Here is a 15,752-nt window from a genome sequence, read left to right as displayed (position 1 = left end):
TGGAGGGGCAATATTTACCAGTGTGTTGAGTGGGGGCCCGATATTTACTGATGTATTGGGGGGTCCCAATATTTCCTAGTGTGTTGGGGGCCCCAAGATTTACCAGTGTATTGGGGGACCCCGATATTTATCAGTGTGTTAGGGGGGGCCTGATATTCTGGTGTGTTTAGTCGGGCCCAATATTTACCAGTGTGTTGGGGGGATGCCCGATATTTACTAGTGTGTTACGCCAAGTGCACAGTTGTGGCCCGTCTGTGGAGGCCATCTTCTGTTGTTTGCTGCCATGAGCCGATCTCAGTCGCCCGAAATGGCTTCACAGAACTTGTGATGTGTGGGGGGGGCGGGGTTTAAAAAGAAAAGAAAATGAGCCAATGGTGCAGTAGATTTCTAACGAGCCGGACTGGGGACTCTCGCCATGCTGCGTGCCTCAGCAAATGTGACTTGTAAAGCTTTGGATCTTCTGCTGCCGACGTGGACCTTTGTGAACACGAGCTTCTCGGCCAGTCACGACCAAGCATAGGAGTCACCTTCTTCACCGTCTTCACGTCACCTTCAGTTCTCTTCTTTATTTCTCCCCTCAAAAAACATTTGCGGCGTCCATCTTGGTGCTAAACATGGGGTGACGGCGGCTGCGTCTTCATTTTAAAAATGGGGGGCAGTACCCTCGAATATGGAGACTTTTTAAAAACGCCCTCCTGAGTCGCCTACTTCTGAAAACGTAGCCTCAGTGCAGGGGTTGGCCTGAATTCCGTTGTTTTAAATATTATATGTGAATTTGAGGGTGTGCTCTTACAGGCATTTGGGGTCTTTGAAGGAGACGAATCTCAGCTCTGAAGGTAGTCCGTCGAATCACCACTTAGTCATTTGTCAGTCATTTGGTAACCCGCCTCGTCGTGAACAGGGTCATTGGGGGGTGGTCTGCTGGGGCCCATAGGGCGTAAGGCAGGGACAGACCCTGCAGAGGGTGCCAGTCAGCCACAGGGCAAACACATACATGCCAATTTAGGGTCACTAACTCACCTCACCTGCATGTCTTTGGACTGTGGGGGGCTTCAGAGACAGGGAGACCACGCAGACTCCACGCAGGCAGATCGGACCTGGGATGGGAACCTCTGAGCTGGGAAGTATTTTGCACCGTTGCCACCACCACTACTACCATCAGTTGATTTCTTGTATGACCCAAACATCACACCAGGACTGTCTCTTGGGATGGGCATTTGAGAAAATAGACCCCCCTTTCCAGGGAGGTTGGGTTTCAAAAAAAATGGGGGTAAGCACAACACAGATGGCCAGCGACCCTCTTCACGGAGCTGCATGGCCACCAATCCAGCAGTAACAAACCGCTGTGCCCTCACCCGCCATCAGGACAAAATGCAGGAGTAGACGATGCCACTCGCTAAATGATCATTCTACACGCTTGTATGGCGCCTTTCTCTCTACTCAAAGCACTTCACCGAGGGGGGAACCATTTCAGCCACCCCCTGTAATGTGTAGCACCCACCTGGATGAGGTGACAACAGCCATTTTTTGTGCCACACACAAGCTCGTTAGGTGGTGAAGTGAAGTGAGAGAGATGGCGAGTATAAGAGGCCGTGGTGGGCAGTTTAGCTGGGACATCGGGATACCCCCTACTCATTACGAGGGGTGCCCCAGAATCTTTCATGATCACCTAAAGTCAGGACCTCAGGTTTATGTCTCGTCTGACTCTGATGCCCCCTGCTGGCCTCACAAATGCCTCTTTTTTTCAGCTTTTCCTAGTGGGTCTCCCCACCCATGTCCTGGCCAACAAAAGACCCCAGCACATCCACATAAACTGCACCATGGCAGACTCGTCCTACTGCCCCAGGACCACTGCTCTATGATCTGCCATGCTGGCTCCTTTGTGTTAGTTTTACCCACAGGTCACCAAGGCTCCTCTGGTGTCTTTCCTCACATTTGGGTGGGACACGCTGTTCCTATTTGACCCTAAGGAGGGTCTGCATTATAAGTCTACCATTCAGAGTGCCAGATGGTCCACACTAGGGCACCGAAGATGGCGTCGGAAGGATCACGCACAAGCATCCACTTGGAATTATGGGATTGCTGTTGACGGGTGGTCGGCTCTTAAGGTGGATTCCACACAGCGAAGGGGAACAGCGAGTCTGAAGAAACGTGTGATAAGAGAACAAGCAACCGCTAAAGCCATGCAGAATTGGAGGGGGAAAGAGTGGCATGGAAGTAAAAGAGGCTTCTGTCGGGGCTCTCAGGGTTCTGATGACGAGGTCAGCCTGTAGACCACCTGGCACATGTTAACAGCCCACTAGTGGTCTTGAAGATCAGCTCTGAACATGGCATGTGATCACTTCCCGTGTTGCATTTCCAGTTCTGTCCGCTTTAAGCTGAGCCCAGTTTAATGCTCTCGATGCCCACGCTCGGCATTTGCCTGGTGCAACAGACCCCTTTGCTTTTGGCTGCCAGGTGCACATGGGACCACTGGAGCTGAAGGGAGTGGAGCACGGGCATGCGACTGCAGCATCGAGCAAATCAATTTGAAAACGTAACGGTATGACCTCGGACAAGCCCCCGTCTGTGCCAGCTACCAACAAATTCGGGTAACAATGGAGTCGCCCACGTCGTCTGCTGTTTTTATTGGACTCCTTCATACAACTTAAACCCAGGAGTGAGATGGCGTCACAGCTCTCAGATGTCATGTTTTCACACACATACAAAACTGGGATGAGGTGGGTAACTGACGCCGCCATTGCCCAGCTTGAATCCAAAAACAAGCATGGAGCAGTTGGTGTCTCTCGAGCGAGGCGCGGCTGCATGTTCTCGCCGTGTCTGTGTGGTGCGACTCTCCTCCCACAGTCCAAAGACATGCAGGTTAGGTGGACTGGTGATGCTAAGTCGCTTGTGTGTGTGTGTGTGTTCGTTCACTCTGTGGTGGGCTGCTGTCCTGGCCAGAGGTTGTTCCTGCCTTACAATCAATGCTTGGTGGAATGGGCTGCAGCTGCCCTGCAGAGGATAAAGCAGCCTGACATTTTGAGATGAGACATCTCGACTCATTGATCATGGTGCCCAGCATATGTGGCACGCTGTATGTGTGATAATAAAGACCCCATAAGTAAGGTCAAGCAGTGAGGCATTTTTGGCACTTTCTCTAATTTTTGGACATTTCATCATTTAGCAAGAAGGATACCATGCAGTGTAAAAACAAGAAATCTGGGTATGGCCTTCAAACCAGAGCGCCGTGGTCTCCTTAAAATATCACTCAGGTTTTATCATCCGTTTTCTGTCTGAGCCCCAAACAGCAGGATTCGGCTGTGGACGAGAGAGCAGTTCACACACACACACACACACACACACAGCCACACAAACAACAAACGCTGCCCATCTTTTGAGATGCTGGAGAAAAGCAGAAACGCGTGTGTGTACAGAGAATGTGACAATGACTACTGCAGGTGACATTACAGATAGTGCACGCCAAAGAAGAATGACCGTTAACGCTAAATGTCTTCCCTCAAGTGTTGGTACTTTTCACTTTTACTTTGGATTTTTTGGTTTGTGCCACACAGTTGGGTTACTAATTTGAAGAAAACAAGTTGCTCATTTTGTGTGACAGCCCAACTGTAAGATCTGCCGCACTGTGGCTGCCAGCAGCACTGTCAATGCCCAGAACATGCCCACATCACCCAGTTCTCCCATACACTGGCACAGACCGTTTCTAGTCTGAATGGTGGCCCCATGTAGCAATGTGCCACTTTACTGTCCGAGATGAGGAGGTTCACATTACCTGTACAATCAGCAGCTGGGCCTTGTGCAAGTGGCCATCTTAAAAATGGATTTATTATTACAAAACATGACACGTCCCCCACCTGAAGATATTTAAGAGTTTTGTTTTTCATTTACTCACTTGTTTGACTGGGCACAGGAATGTGCAGCTACCGGGCACTGCAGTGTAGTTCTGAGTTATCACAAATCCGACTAAATAATGCCCACCTGTCGTCAATGGCACTTCAAGCCTTTCAAACTTGCTGGACCCCCAGAGCCTGTCCTGGCAGCACTGGGCAGCTCAAAAGGGCATCACGTACCTCAGTAGAATGAAACTGAGATTTACAAGCCTCACCTGGTACCACTTTGAGATGTGTTGTCCTGTTCTTTGTAGTATTTGTGGCCCAGCATCCTTTTCTCTGCCCATCAGTCCATTCAGTTAGCCATCTGGGCACAACTCTAATGCTGTGGTGTGAGGACAAGCAGATTTGAAGGGTCCTCCAATCTTCCCACCCTTTTAACAAAAAGCACCGCATTTAAAAGCAATGCCTGTCCAGTTTCTTGTCCGAAGACTAAGCTGTGCTCAGGTGGTATCGACACAACAGTCCGTGCCCATGGCATGTTCAATCAGGATGCAACAATGATGCCAGCAGGGTCCAGTGCTCTTTCACATTAGATTTTACAGTAATTTTAGTGATAGTTCCTTTTTTTCAGGGTATTCTATTAATCTCATTATGAAGGGTCTTCACCATTCCAGTCAAAATTGTGTATTTGTGCTTTATTACTCCACTAGCCCAACCTTTACTCCGAACAGCATATGATGGCCTAAACTGTTAGTGGCAGATTGGGACTGGCCAGGGATGTTCACCGCTGCTCTCTGACGCCCTGTTAATACTGGTGATGATTAGCCGCTGGTGTACCACTGGTTCTCAGGGTCAGTCCTCAGGGTCTCCTGTGGTTGCAGATGTCGGAAGCAAATTCAATACGTGGCCGTAAAGATGGTCTAAAGAGTATTCAGCAATATTACAAGAACGTCAAAAATGGCTCACACCAAGAAGAAATTGTGAAGCAGGTTTGCAAGTCTGTGGACTCCATGATGAAGCATATATTGATTTGCCAAAAGTCCATACGCAGGTCACTATTCCAGCAGACAGAGAAAATATTCCATGACAGGAAGACATTGAAACGGGATGCGATTCTTTTAGTTAAAAGGGTGGGAGGATTGGAGGACCCTAACAACCGAGGAGGTATGTCTACCATTTATAATTCTGAAGTTGATCTTGTAATCAGTATGAAAGACCCGAAGTCTTTGTGCTGTGGCAGTCAGTCAGTGAGTCGTTGTTACCTTTAATGGATCTCATTGTTTAATCAGATGACCCCTTTCTTCTCCTTTTTTCCTTTTATTTTGCGTTTAGAATGGTGGCGTAGTGTCAGATTGACACTTACAGGAACTTGAGACATATTTGTATGTTTTCTTGGATCTTTAAATGCTTATCTTTTTTGGTTTGTTTTAATTCACTGTTATGGTGGTGTTTGCTTTCTTAATTGTTTCTGAAAACTGACAACTGCTGTTGAGCAGAGCAGCCGGCAGCACAAATGGCTCTGAAAGGAGCGCCCAATTCAGTGTTACCCACTTGTGTGCTTATTAATAAATTCTAAATGACCAGAACATTAAAAAAAAAAAAAAAATTAAGTAAAAAGAATGAATTCTGACACATATAAAGGTCTGTTTCTTTCAGTAAAAATGTAGCATAACCAGTTTGTAATTTCCAGACGGTTGACGAAAACTGGGAAATAATGGCTTGCTTACTTTGGTTTAAGAGGAGAAGTGAGTTGGGACAAAAACCTGTGGCCATGAGGGGCACTGAGGGCTGAACACTGAGAACCTAAACAAGTCCTACTGCTTGAGACAAAGGGTGCATTTGATTCTGTAAGCCATCAGAAGAAATGAAACCAGAATTTACAATTAAACGCCTTCCAACATTCAGGAAGTGCATTAAGAACAATGCGGTCAGCCGTATAGAAACAGGCGCAGCTCTGTAAGTTGTGTTTGCAAACGCAGCAAAGTGCAGAAAAGGTGAATAAAGTAAATAAAAGTTTTGTTCTTTCTGGATGGACGGACACGCACTTTTCGCATTCTTTACCTTCCATGTGAACTCCGACGCTTGGTAACCCGCATTGCTGAGATTTTTCTAATATGTGCCAAAGAAGTTAAACTAATAAACAATGTATAGAATGGTACTTTTAATCACACTTTCCATTTCATATGAATATTATAAAACACAAACAAATAAGAAATAGTCACATTTAAGCTGTTAGTTCAGTACAAAAGAAACAAAGAGAAGAAGACATTCTGTACAATAATAATAATAAAGACCTTGGGCTCTCCTGAAATCCACGGCCATCCAGTCAGCTTCAGAACTTTTAAAGCAAAGATACAAAGTGATGTGGATGAACACTAAATGAGCTAACAATGGGGCAAAGGAGTGACGTGCACACATGCAGGCCGGGCCAGAGGCAACTCACATTACAGTCCTCACACGCGTCCCAGTGGCCCTGGAGTCTCTCGCACCCTTCGAGTCACTGGCATCAGTGCCTCCATATGTGCTCTGCAATCGAATGGGAATACGGCGACAAGAAGGTACTGAGAGCAACAACAACAACTGACAACTGATACGTTCAGTTAACAATTAGCGATACTTTGAAAAACTAGCAGACAAAAAATAAAAATAAAAAAATCAATGTGTGTTTTAATGTTCCCACAGACCGGGGCATTTGGCAAATGGGTAGTATCTAAAATTATTGCTTTGTTACATCCTTATTGCTATGGCACATTTCTAAAATACTGTTTCAGTCCCTGGAGAAGAGTCAGCCCTGAGCATTGTTCAGTCAGAGGGGCCTTCCCCCTTCCAGCCCCTCGGGCAGCCTCATTCACAGCTGGCACCTACTGCACCCTGGCAGAAAGCCTCCTACAATCCTGCATTGTCCCACCTTTTAGAAAGTTGCTCATTTGCAGCTATTCTACTCGATCAGTGGTGAGGTCTCCCTAATTCTGTCATGGCTTTTAGTAGCTGTGGATTTACAAACACAAAGTGGGCAGAGCGTGGTTTTGGAAGAGCTGTCTTTACGCCACATATATACACAACACAAAGGAGAAAGGCTGGCAGGGCCTTACTTGACAACTGTGTTTAGCAAGGAGTCCACTGTGAACCTTTACAAGCTGATGCTCAGCCATGCAGAAGCAAGCCCCCTCCCCATTTTTTTTAACTTCACCATCCCCCATCCATATAAGCCTCCAAATTGGGCCCAAAAGAAAAATTCAATTTAGTTTAAAAAAAAAAAAAAAAAGAGAATCCCTTTCAGTTTAGCTGGCAAAACACCACTCTAGAAATCCAAAAGGGCTCGATGAAAACACTTCAGTTCACGCAAAGGAAAAAAGGAACAAGTAACGACTGCGGACAATTCCTCAGAGGGTTCCTTTTGCTTAACATGTCTTTGTATTTCGTATATTTTCGTGTTATAAAGCCCAGCTGAGATGTAGAACAGACTATATGGTTGGGGAGTGGGGTAAGCTTTTCGAAGGCAGAATTGTTATCTGGTTGGCTTTTCTTCTCTTTTACAGGTTGCTTTGACTATCATTTTTATCCATCACGCCATTCACAGATGAAAGTCCACTTTGCAGGTTCATATTGCTTTCGTTTAACCTCCTCACCCTGTAACACTCATAATGAATGTTGTGTGTGACATCTTTTAAATCCTGTAGGTGAGACCTAGTGAGAAAGAGACGACAGAGGGTTAGGATATCTGGCGACCATAATGCCAAGTCATTCATGCTAATGCCAAGTGCTGTTTAGTATTCGTTGTTGAATCTCGAATGATGACCCACTGAAAATTCACAGCAAGGTAAGAAGCAGTGGTGTAACATCAGACAATTTTCTAATACTTTAAATGTCCAAAGTTTAACCTCAAAAATTTGATGCAATATTTTCTCTTTTAGTAAACAACCTAAAGTCACTTTTTTGGGGGCTTAAAACTCCAGGACTATTTTTTTCCTCCTTTTCTTTCATGGTTGTAAATTACTGTAAACGTTGCTACATGCGGATACACCAGGATGCCAAACTCAGGCTCCAGAGCACTGCAGTGTTTGCAGTTTTCCATTTCAGCCAATTATTAACCGATTTCTGCTGGCAACAGATGACTAGATACAGTAACTCGATCACACTTGTGCCTAAGTGTCCATCATGCATTTCAATGAAATATTTCACGAGAAAAAAACATTTTGATAGTACACTCTCTATCAGAGAAAAAAAAAACATGGAAATATCTAGTATAGCATAATAAAATCAGAAAGATCCCACAGAATTAAATGAAACATTTCATTAAGAGTAAGAATTAGATTCTAATGAAGAGTCTTTTGATGATATTATGGACAGTAGTTGATGAAATCCCTAGATTCCTTGCAATTGTACGTTGAGAAACGTCGTTCTTAAACTGCTGGACTATTTGCCCACACAGTTGTTCACAAAGTCACCACTCGCCCCATCCTTGCTTGTGAACGACTGAGCCTTTTAGAGATGCTCCTTTTATACCCAATCATGACAAACACCAGTTTCCAATTAACCTGTTCACCAAAAACAGGTGTTTTTTGAACATTCCTCAACTTTCCCAGTCTTTTGCTGCCCCGTCCCAGCTTTTTTGGAACGTGTTGCATGCATCAAATTCAAAATGAGTGAAGATTTACAAAACAATAATAAAGTTTATCAGTTTGAATATTCGATATCTTGTCTTCGTAGTGTATTCAATTGAATAGAGGTTGAAAAGGATTTGCAAATCATTGTATTCTGTTTTTATTTACGTTTTACACAACGTCCCAACTTCATTGGAATTGGGGTTGTACATAACAATTAGCTTTCATGACTTAAACTACATCACTAAAGTCTTGGTCGACTGTGCTTTTTGACAATATGGTTTTTTATCTCAATAAAAAAAAAATGTAACTCTCAGTAATATTATGAAGCCAAACAAGCCCTTACCTTATCAGTAAATCCCGTAGGTTGGCAAATTCACAATGGGCCACATTCTCAACTGGAAAGGGATAAGAATAGCTCAGTTTAATGATTTAGAATAAAGTATATAAGGGATTCTATTAATAAAAATGACAAAGGGATTATATTGTAGCTTTGGTAGCCTCAGTAAGTTCTAACCATTCTTCTCACTGGTGTTCCTTCATAGAAACATAATACTGTAGTGACATTACAAAACTCTAGATGGCAGTGTTGAATAGCCATTCACTGTTCACAAGTGATTGCCTTTTAAGAGAATACTGTATATACAGCTGTAACTCGTTCATCCCAACATGTTACTTTTTTCATGTTTCTTAAATTTCCAAATTACTAAATTAAAAATAAGTTTCATTAATTAACAGGTACATGGGTTCCATGACCCAAACTGAGATTATCTGTGTGAGGGATGTCACCAATTTCCAGAATATTTAATATGCAAGAACTAAGTTAAGAGGGTTTATCAAAGTTATCTTAAGCTAGATTTATCCAGGCAATTTACAAGTTCAGAGGCATTCAGAAAATAAATGTATTTTCCGTGCATGGATAGAGGAGAAAATGGCATAAGCCATCAAATAAGTGTGTCAGTGGCATTCAGAAACATTTTTTAATTTTGTGTTTAGTTTGGTCTTACGTACTAAATTATAAGCATTTATAGTTTGTGGTGCACTTAATCCAGTTTTTAGCAAGGGGCTGAAGCCTATCATAGCAGCACTAGGTAAAAGGCAGGAAACGGTCCTGGACAAGGTCAACTCAAACAGGGCCAGTTTTGAAATGGTAATTATTCAAAAAATGTACATATTTTGCAATGTGGGAGGAAACCCCACAAATACAATAGTCAGATTCAAGACTTGAACTGGGGACAATGAATCTACAGGACAGCAGCATCAACCACTGCACCATCCCTGGACATCTTTTAAGAAAAGTGAATTCAATTAAACAAACTGAAACCAATCCATAAGTTACGACAGTAATGACTTGAGCACATAAGATGTAAAGACATTTCTCTGGCACAATTGGCATTAGACGGCCACTACAGTATATAGTTCATTTACACATGCATAAATAAGTATTTACTTACTTTCTTTAGCGAATCAGTAATGACATCTTTATACTGATACTAAGGTAACAGACACTCTGCTAAATAATAATGAAATATTTCAAGTCAGAAGTTCTACTAAGTGATTTTATTACTCTCTTTTTGCGATATCTATATATTCTGCTGTTTAGTTATTAAGTTGTAAAGGGTATATATCAGAGTTTGAATACAATATGTTTGGCTTTCGGCAAAGCTACAACAAACTTATTGCCCTATAGATAATGAAAAATAATCTGGAATGTTGCATTGCAGTTAAATATCAATGTTTTCTTTAGCACTCACCTTCAATTATACCCCACTTTGTTTTTCTGCCAAGAACTTTATTTCCGTTCACTTGGTGCTCTCTGTCTGTTCCTACCACTGCAAATGGAATCTTTTCCTGTGGGGGAAAAATAAGTCACTCCAACAGCAAAAACCTACGAACAATACCTCAAGTTGTTCACAATGCCATTTATGTGTAGGGTGAATAAATATGGGGGGTATACACCAAGGATCTGTGCATGTGCATCATATTAAAGTTTAGATGCAAGCTTGATTTTCAGTTGCTCTGGCTGAGGATGTACAGCAAGATTACCTGATGCAATAATGACAGCCATCATTATCAAGAGAAATTCTTAAAATGTAAACTTGCAGCTAGATGTGCACCTACTGCATACATATACTGTGCACAGATTATACGGTTAATTGATGAAAAATGTAACAGTTTTCAAATTTTTCTTTTACCATATTTTATAGTTCACTCAAATATACATTACTAATCTGTCAATTCAACTAAATTAAAATTCTGCAAGGGTGCTGTGACCAGACACAAACAGTTTGATTTGTTTCCAGTCTATGAAACACATAGTAGGTTCAGGAGAACATTTTCATTATACAGTTATGTTAGTAAACATAAGTATTGAACAGATTACAGTCTGAAGCAGATGACGTATAATGGAAGATATTTTGGGAACTAAAACTATATTAATATTGGTAAATTAATCATGTACACAGAATAGCACATATTCAATTGTAGAGTAATACCCTGATTTTGTCATTCAATATTCTGTCTTCTGCATCTTCATCAAACTCTTTATGAGGGTATACTCTAATACCATGAGCCTGCAGATCTTGCCGAATCTGAGGGAAGAAAACAAGGGTCTTTAATAAAAAACAGATATGGCCTTCGGTAACATGTCAATACACCATTCACAAATAAGTTTTGCCAAATACATTTTTAAAAGTTGCTTTTTTACACACTTTTTGTATTTTTTGGGCTATATTTTCACCAAGTTCCAAAAAAAGCTGAGCAAAAGGGCATATTACTTTTCAAAATATTTACCCGATATTTGAACTCCTGCCTCTCCTCCAAGGTCAATGTGTCAGCTTTAGCTATCACTGGGACAATGCTTACAATCTTCCCCAATCTTTTCATGAATTCCACATCCAGGGGGCGCAACCTAGCAAAACAGATTCAGTTAATCCAATCATCCTTGGCCCCTTTCTTCCTATACACATGTAAAACATAAAAAAAAAATGTGCACATGATGAAGCTCCCAACTGTAATGTTCTGCAGTTTCACACGTGCAAAGCCTCCAGCACTATGCTTTCCCTTGTTTCTTACAGCTTGATTGAAATATGACAGCTTTTGGGTAAGACAGGGTGAAGGCCAAAAGCAATTCTACTAAATCTGTCATCTTACCGTAAAACAAATTGCTTCAGACAGTAAGCTTCCCTACATTCTTTTTCCAATCTTAAGTCTAACAGGAATGAACAGAATTTTAACATCCTGACAATGCCAGGAGATTGGAATGTTGCATTGCTTCTTTTACTTTTCTTTCACTAAATTTGTTTGCAGCGAGTCAAAATGTTGAACACCCTAAACTGTCACACGCCGGAGACTGCATCATCTGAAAAACTTTAGGCAGAAGGAATTTACATGCTACTAAAAACTGAAACTGTATTATACATGATAACTTGTTTCTGTTAAGCTATCTTTTCCAGTCCCTGTAGCTTCATCAATTCATTAAAAAAATACAGATGCTTTTTTGATGCTGAGTGGGTTTACAGTACCCGTATCAAGCCACATGCATAAGTTCTTCTCATTTGAGGTTTCCAGGAATATGCACAGGCATACAAAAAACAAATCTTGTTAATACATAGATCTTTTTGTCTTAAGAAAAATGCCTTGTGGGGATGACAGGTCCTCCCACTTCCCAGAGAGGTGAAACAGGTTGATATGTAACTCTAAATTGGTCCCATATGAGTGCATGACTGTAAGGTTTGGTTCCTGCTTTGTACCTCATCTTAACAGGAGTGGATCTGGCTAGAACAATTCCAAACACTAGATTAAGCAGATTGGACAATAAATTGATGATGGAAAAAAAAAAACCCAATTACCAGGATATGGTATACCCAGGAACTATTTATATGGCCATGCTTCTATTGTAAACTATTCTAATACAATCTAAAGAGGACTGGCACAGCCCACATACAAGTAACCCATAAAAAGCAAGCAATACATAAGGCAATGTGAAAAGCATGCACTTGGATATGGCATATGCTAGGTATGCTAGGTGCTGCTAGGCTGTACAAACACAGTGGTTTATTATCCACTTGTACTGACAGGCCATATTTGAAGGTATATATTCCATGCACCCCTAGCCTATATGGAACCCACATAACACCTTTGGTACGCATTAAACAGAGTAATGAAGTTGAGCTCAAATGTCATAAATGTTGAAACTATAATTACTTCATCAGGCATAAAAGGGGGACCCGGTCTGTATTATTTTAAACTCAAAAGTATCAAAGGATCACCCTATCCACAATTAACTTGGTCACATTGGGGAAAAAACATGAGATTGTGAAGTAGTCATAATATGCAAAATTGTGTTTTTCTACATAGGGCAAACATTTTGCACAAAACCAGTCAAATGTAGGAAGGAATATCATTATATCTCCTTTTGGTGGTTGCCTTAGGAGAAACCATTTGTAATGTAATGCACAAACAACAGCAAAGCACACCTTTATCAATGTGATTTACTGAGGTATAATAAGAAACTAACCCCCTGAGCTTCCATTTATTGAATAACAAAGGTTAAGAAAAACAAACTAGTAAATGTACTTTGAAAGACATAGTGATTAGAATGTCTCAAAAACGAAAGCATTAAGCCAACCCTTCTGCCAATAAATCCAAAAGACTTATCAATACTTACCAATGACCTGTAGGGGGCACAAAATAAATGCAGCAATGGATTCTAGAGTCAGGAATTTTCTTTTTTCTGTTAATGTTGAGCTCCTCCTTCAGATACTTTTCATACTGTTCATTAATGTATTTTATGATTGGATCCCAGCTGAAATATATATCAAAAAGAAATATTTTTTCTGACAAACTACTTACAAATGATATGCCACATCCTGTGAAGTTTTGGAGAACAAGCAACCTTTAGACAACAGCTGTTTCTATAGCGACTACAAGGTATTTTTTTTTATGCAAAATGTATTTTGGTTTTCAGACTAAGCAAGTCTGTCTGTCTCTCTCTCTACCGCATGCTTTGGCCATTAAACTACATGGATAGCAGTTTAAAATGCCAGGCCTTCAGTTATATACTAAAACAGATTAAACTCTCATATGATAGCAGCATGCTGCTCATTAAATTGGCATTGATAATGACTGGCTTAAGTTCCAATGAGACCACAGGTTGCCTCAGACTCTTACCAGTTTTCATTGTTGATCTGATCCCCAAATCCTGGAGTGTCAATGACCGTTAACTTCATTTTAACACCTTTCTCTTCAATTACTGTAAAGAAGACAAATGTTGCAGAAATTCAGAACCAATAATCGTTAATTGGGATAATTAAACTTAAATGCATTTATTACATCATAGCATTTAATGAAATTTGCATCATTACTTGTAGATGCAATGAAACAACCTATAAAGCAATTTGTGAATTTTATTTTCATTCTGACAGTTTCTGTGATTGGTATGATTGTCCTTTGTGTAGTATTGCCTAAATTAACAAACAATCTATCATTGATTGTAATTAATGCAGTGAAAGATAACTGTTTGCCAGAATTCACTCCACAGCTTTAAACAAACTACACCAGGTTAGTCATCCTAAACAAACTGAAGAACAGGAATATAAACTCATCAGAAGCAGGCAAGTCTACTCAGTGTTATGAACAAAATAACATGGGCCAGTTGAGGCCGTTGCATAACACTGTGCTGTATGCATCTTCGTCCCGTATTCACTTGAAAGGGTAGAGAAAATTTTTAGTTGTGTTCAGTATACATAGATATGCTTTCTAATTGGGTATTGCATTACATATGTCACTACCTCACAGACTGTTTAAAGGATAACAGACAGATGTACCGAGCATTCGTTTGTGCACATTCTGTGGAGTTCTTACTTAGTTCTTTTCTTTAGTTTCCAGTTTTTAGGTAAGACTGCATGCTTTATCTATATATATAATTCACTAAGGCAAGGCACCTATGGCGCACGCAGGAAGGAGCCACACCCACCCACTCCAAGACAATTGGATACTACGACAACTCACAGAGCCACGCCCACCAACTCAGACGCGACGACACAGAAAAAAACGGCGTCATTTATATTCACATGCCTCTCCGAGCCACGTTGACTTGTTCATAGAGGCATGTTTCTCGCGGAGGTGAATCACCATATGCAGCGTGTAAAACGGTTTGCGAAGGGTATCCTATGGGATCCTTAAAACAATCCTTTACAACTGAGGTTAAAACACAATGAAGTAAGCAGTCTTTAAAAAACGAGTTTTCGGTTACGACGCACGACCTCGTGCACCATAGAAAACTGTTTTACACGCTACATTCAGCAATTCACATCTGCGACAAACATGCGTCTTCTTAGATGCTCCTGCAGGTACACGGAAAGTCTACGTGAGTCACAGGTGCATCTGGACTGTGCAAAGATGACAACGACTCAAGTGACGAGTTGGAGGTGGGCACATGAGCGATGGCGGTCCGCCAGTTTTCAGTCACGGACGATTGTGTGTTGGTTTGTTCCGTGCATTGCTACAATGTTGCTTTTGTTGCTGATTTATTACATTACCGATATTTCAAATGTTAATTTTCTCCTTGTGCTTAAAAATCTTTAAAAAACCAGCCTGATTATGCGGCGTATAGTACGCCACAGGTTGGCTAGTATATAATAAACCACTAAAATGATCTTTTATTTAAGACAGGGCTCATTTATAATCTAGTTACTCATTCGGTTTTAGAAAAAGAATAAACAAGTCTAAGTAGATAAAAATTTAAACCAGAAAATGGCCTGGAGGTAAAACATTAGAAACCATGAGGGGGATTTTAACAGAAGCAGACTCATAACTGCAGCCTCCAAGAGACTCAAAGTACTGCCATGCCTAGCCAGCTTGAAAAACAGGCAATCGCTTGTCACTGGAAAAAATAAGCTTTACCAAGCCTACATTTTCTCTTTCAGTACAAGCCAAAGATTGGGTTTGAAGAAAGCATCCATAGATGCCGAAGTACAACAAATAAGGAAATCAAAGGAGACCTAAACAACTAATAGCAAATGTACACTAAAGTCTGGAAGTGATATAAAAATAGACTACAACAGGGAAATCAAAAGGGGCAGTTTTCATTTAGGAAAACAATTTAAAAACATTCAGGCCAAGTAATGCGTAGTAAATGACTCCGTTAATCTCAAAAAAAGAATCTATAAAGAAATCAATAAAATGATACAGTTTCTGATTTCATGAGTATTGTCAATGGATGCAGTTTGCCAATGATTTTGTTGGCATAACTCTTTAATTCAATCTGCTGAATGTTAAATATTCTAGTTCTAGTTTTAGATCTCTTCTTACA

General features: G+C 41.1%; 1 protein-coding gene across 10 annotated transcripts in view; it reads right to left on the bottom strand.

Moving 5' to 3' along the window:
* Positions 1-5,972: 5,972 nt before the first annotated feature.
* The window catches only part of sept12 (septin 12), a 226,079-nt gene continuing 216,299 nt past the window's right edge, over positions 5,973-15,752 (bottom strand). For all 10 annotated transcript variants that reach the window (XM_039776523.1, XM_039776524.1, XM_039776527.1 and 7 more), the window contains 7 exons: positions 13,610-13,691; positions 13,107-13,244; positions 11,231-11,348; positions 10,933-11,028; positions 10,192-10,288; positions 8,784-8,835; positions 5,973-7,520 (listed from right to left, as the gene is read on the bottom strand). In XM_039776523.1, coding sequence (XP_039632457.1) covers positions 7,367-7,520; positions 8,784-8,835; positions 10,192-10,288; positions 10,933-11,028; positions 11,231-11,348; positions 13,107-13,244; positions 13,610-13,691 — 737 coding nt within the window. In that variant the 3' untranslated portion in view covers positions 5,973-7,366. The remainder of the gene's footprint in view (positions 7,521-8,783; positions 8,836-10,191; positions 10,289-10,932; positions 11,029-11,230; positions 11,349-13,106; positions 13,245-13,609; positions 13,692-15,752) is intronic.

Source organism: Polypterus senegalus, chromosome 13 (genome assembly GCF_016835505.1).
Source record: "Polypterus senegalus isolate Bchr_013 chromosome 13, ASM1683550v1, whole genome shotgun sequence".
Taxonomy (NCBI): domain Eukaryota; kingdom Metazoa; phylum Chordata; class Cladistia; order Polypteriformes; family Polypteridae; genus Polypterus; species Polypterus senegalus.
This window is presented reverse-complemented; position numbering and strand designations above follow the sequence as displayed.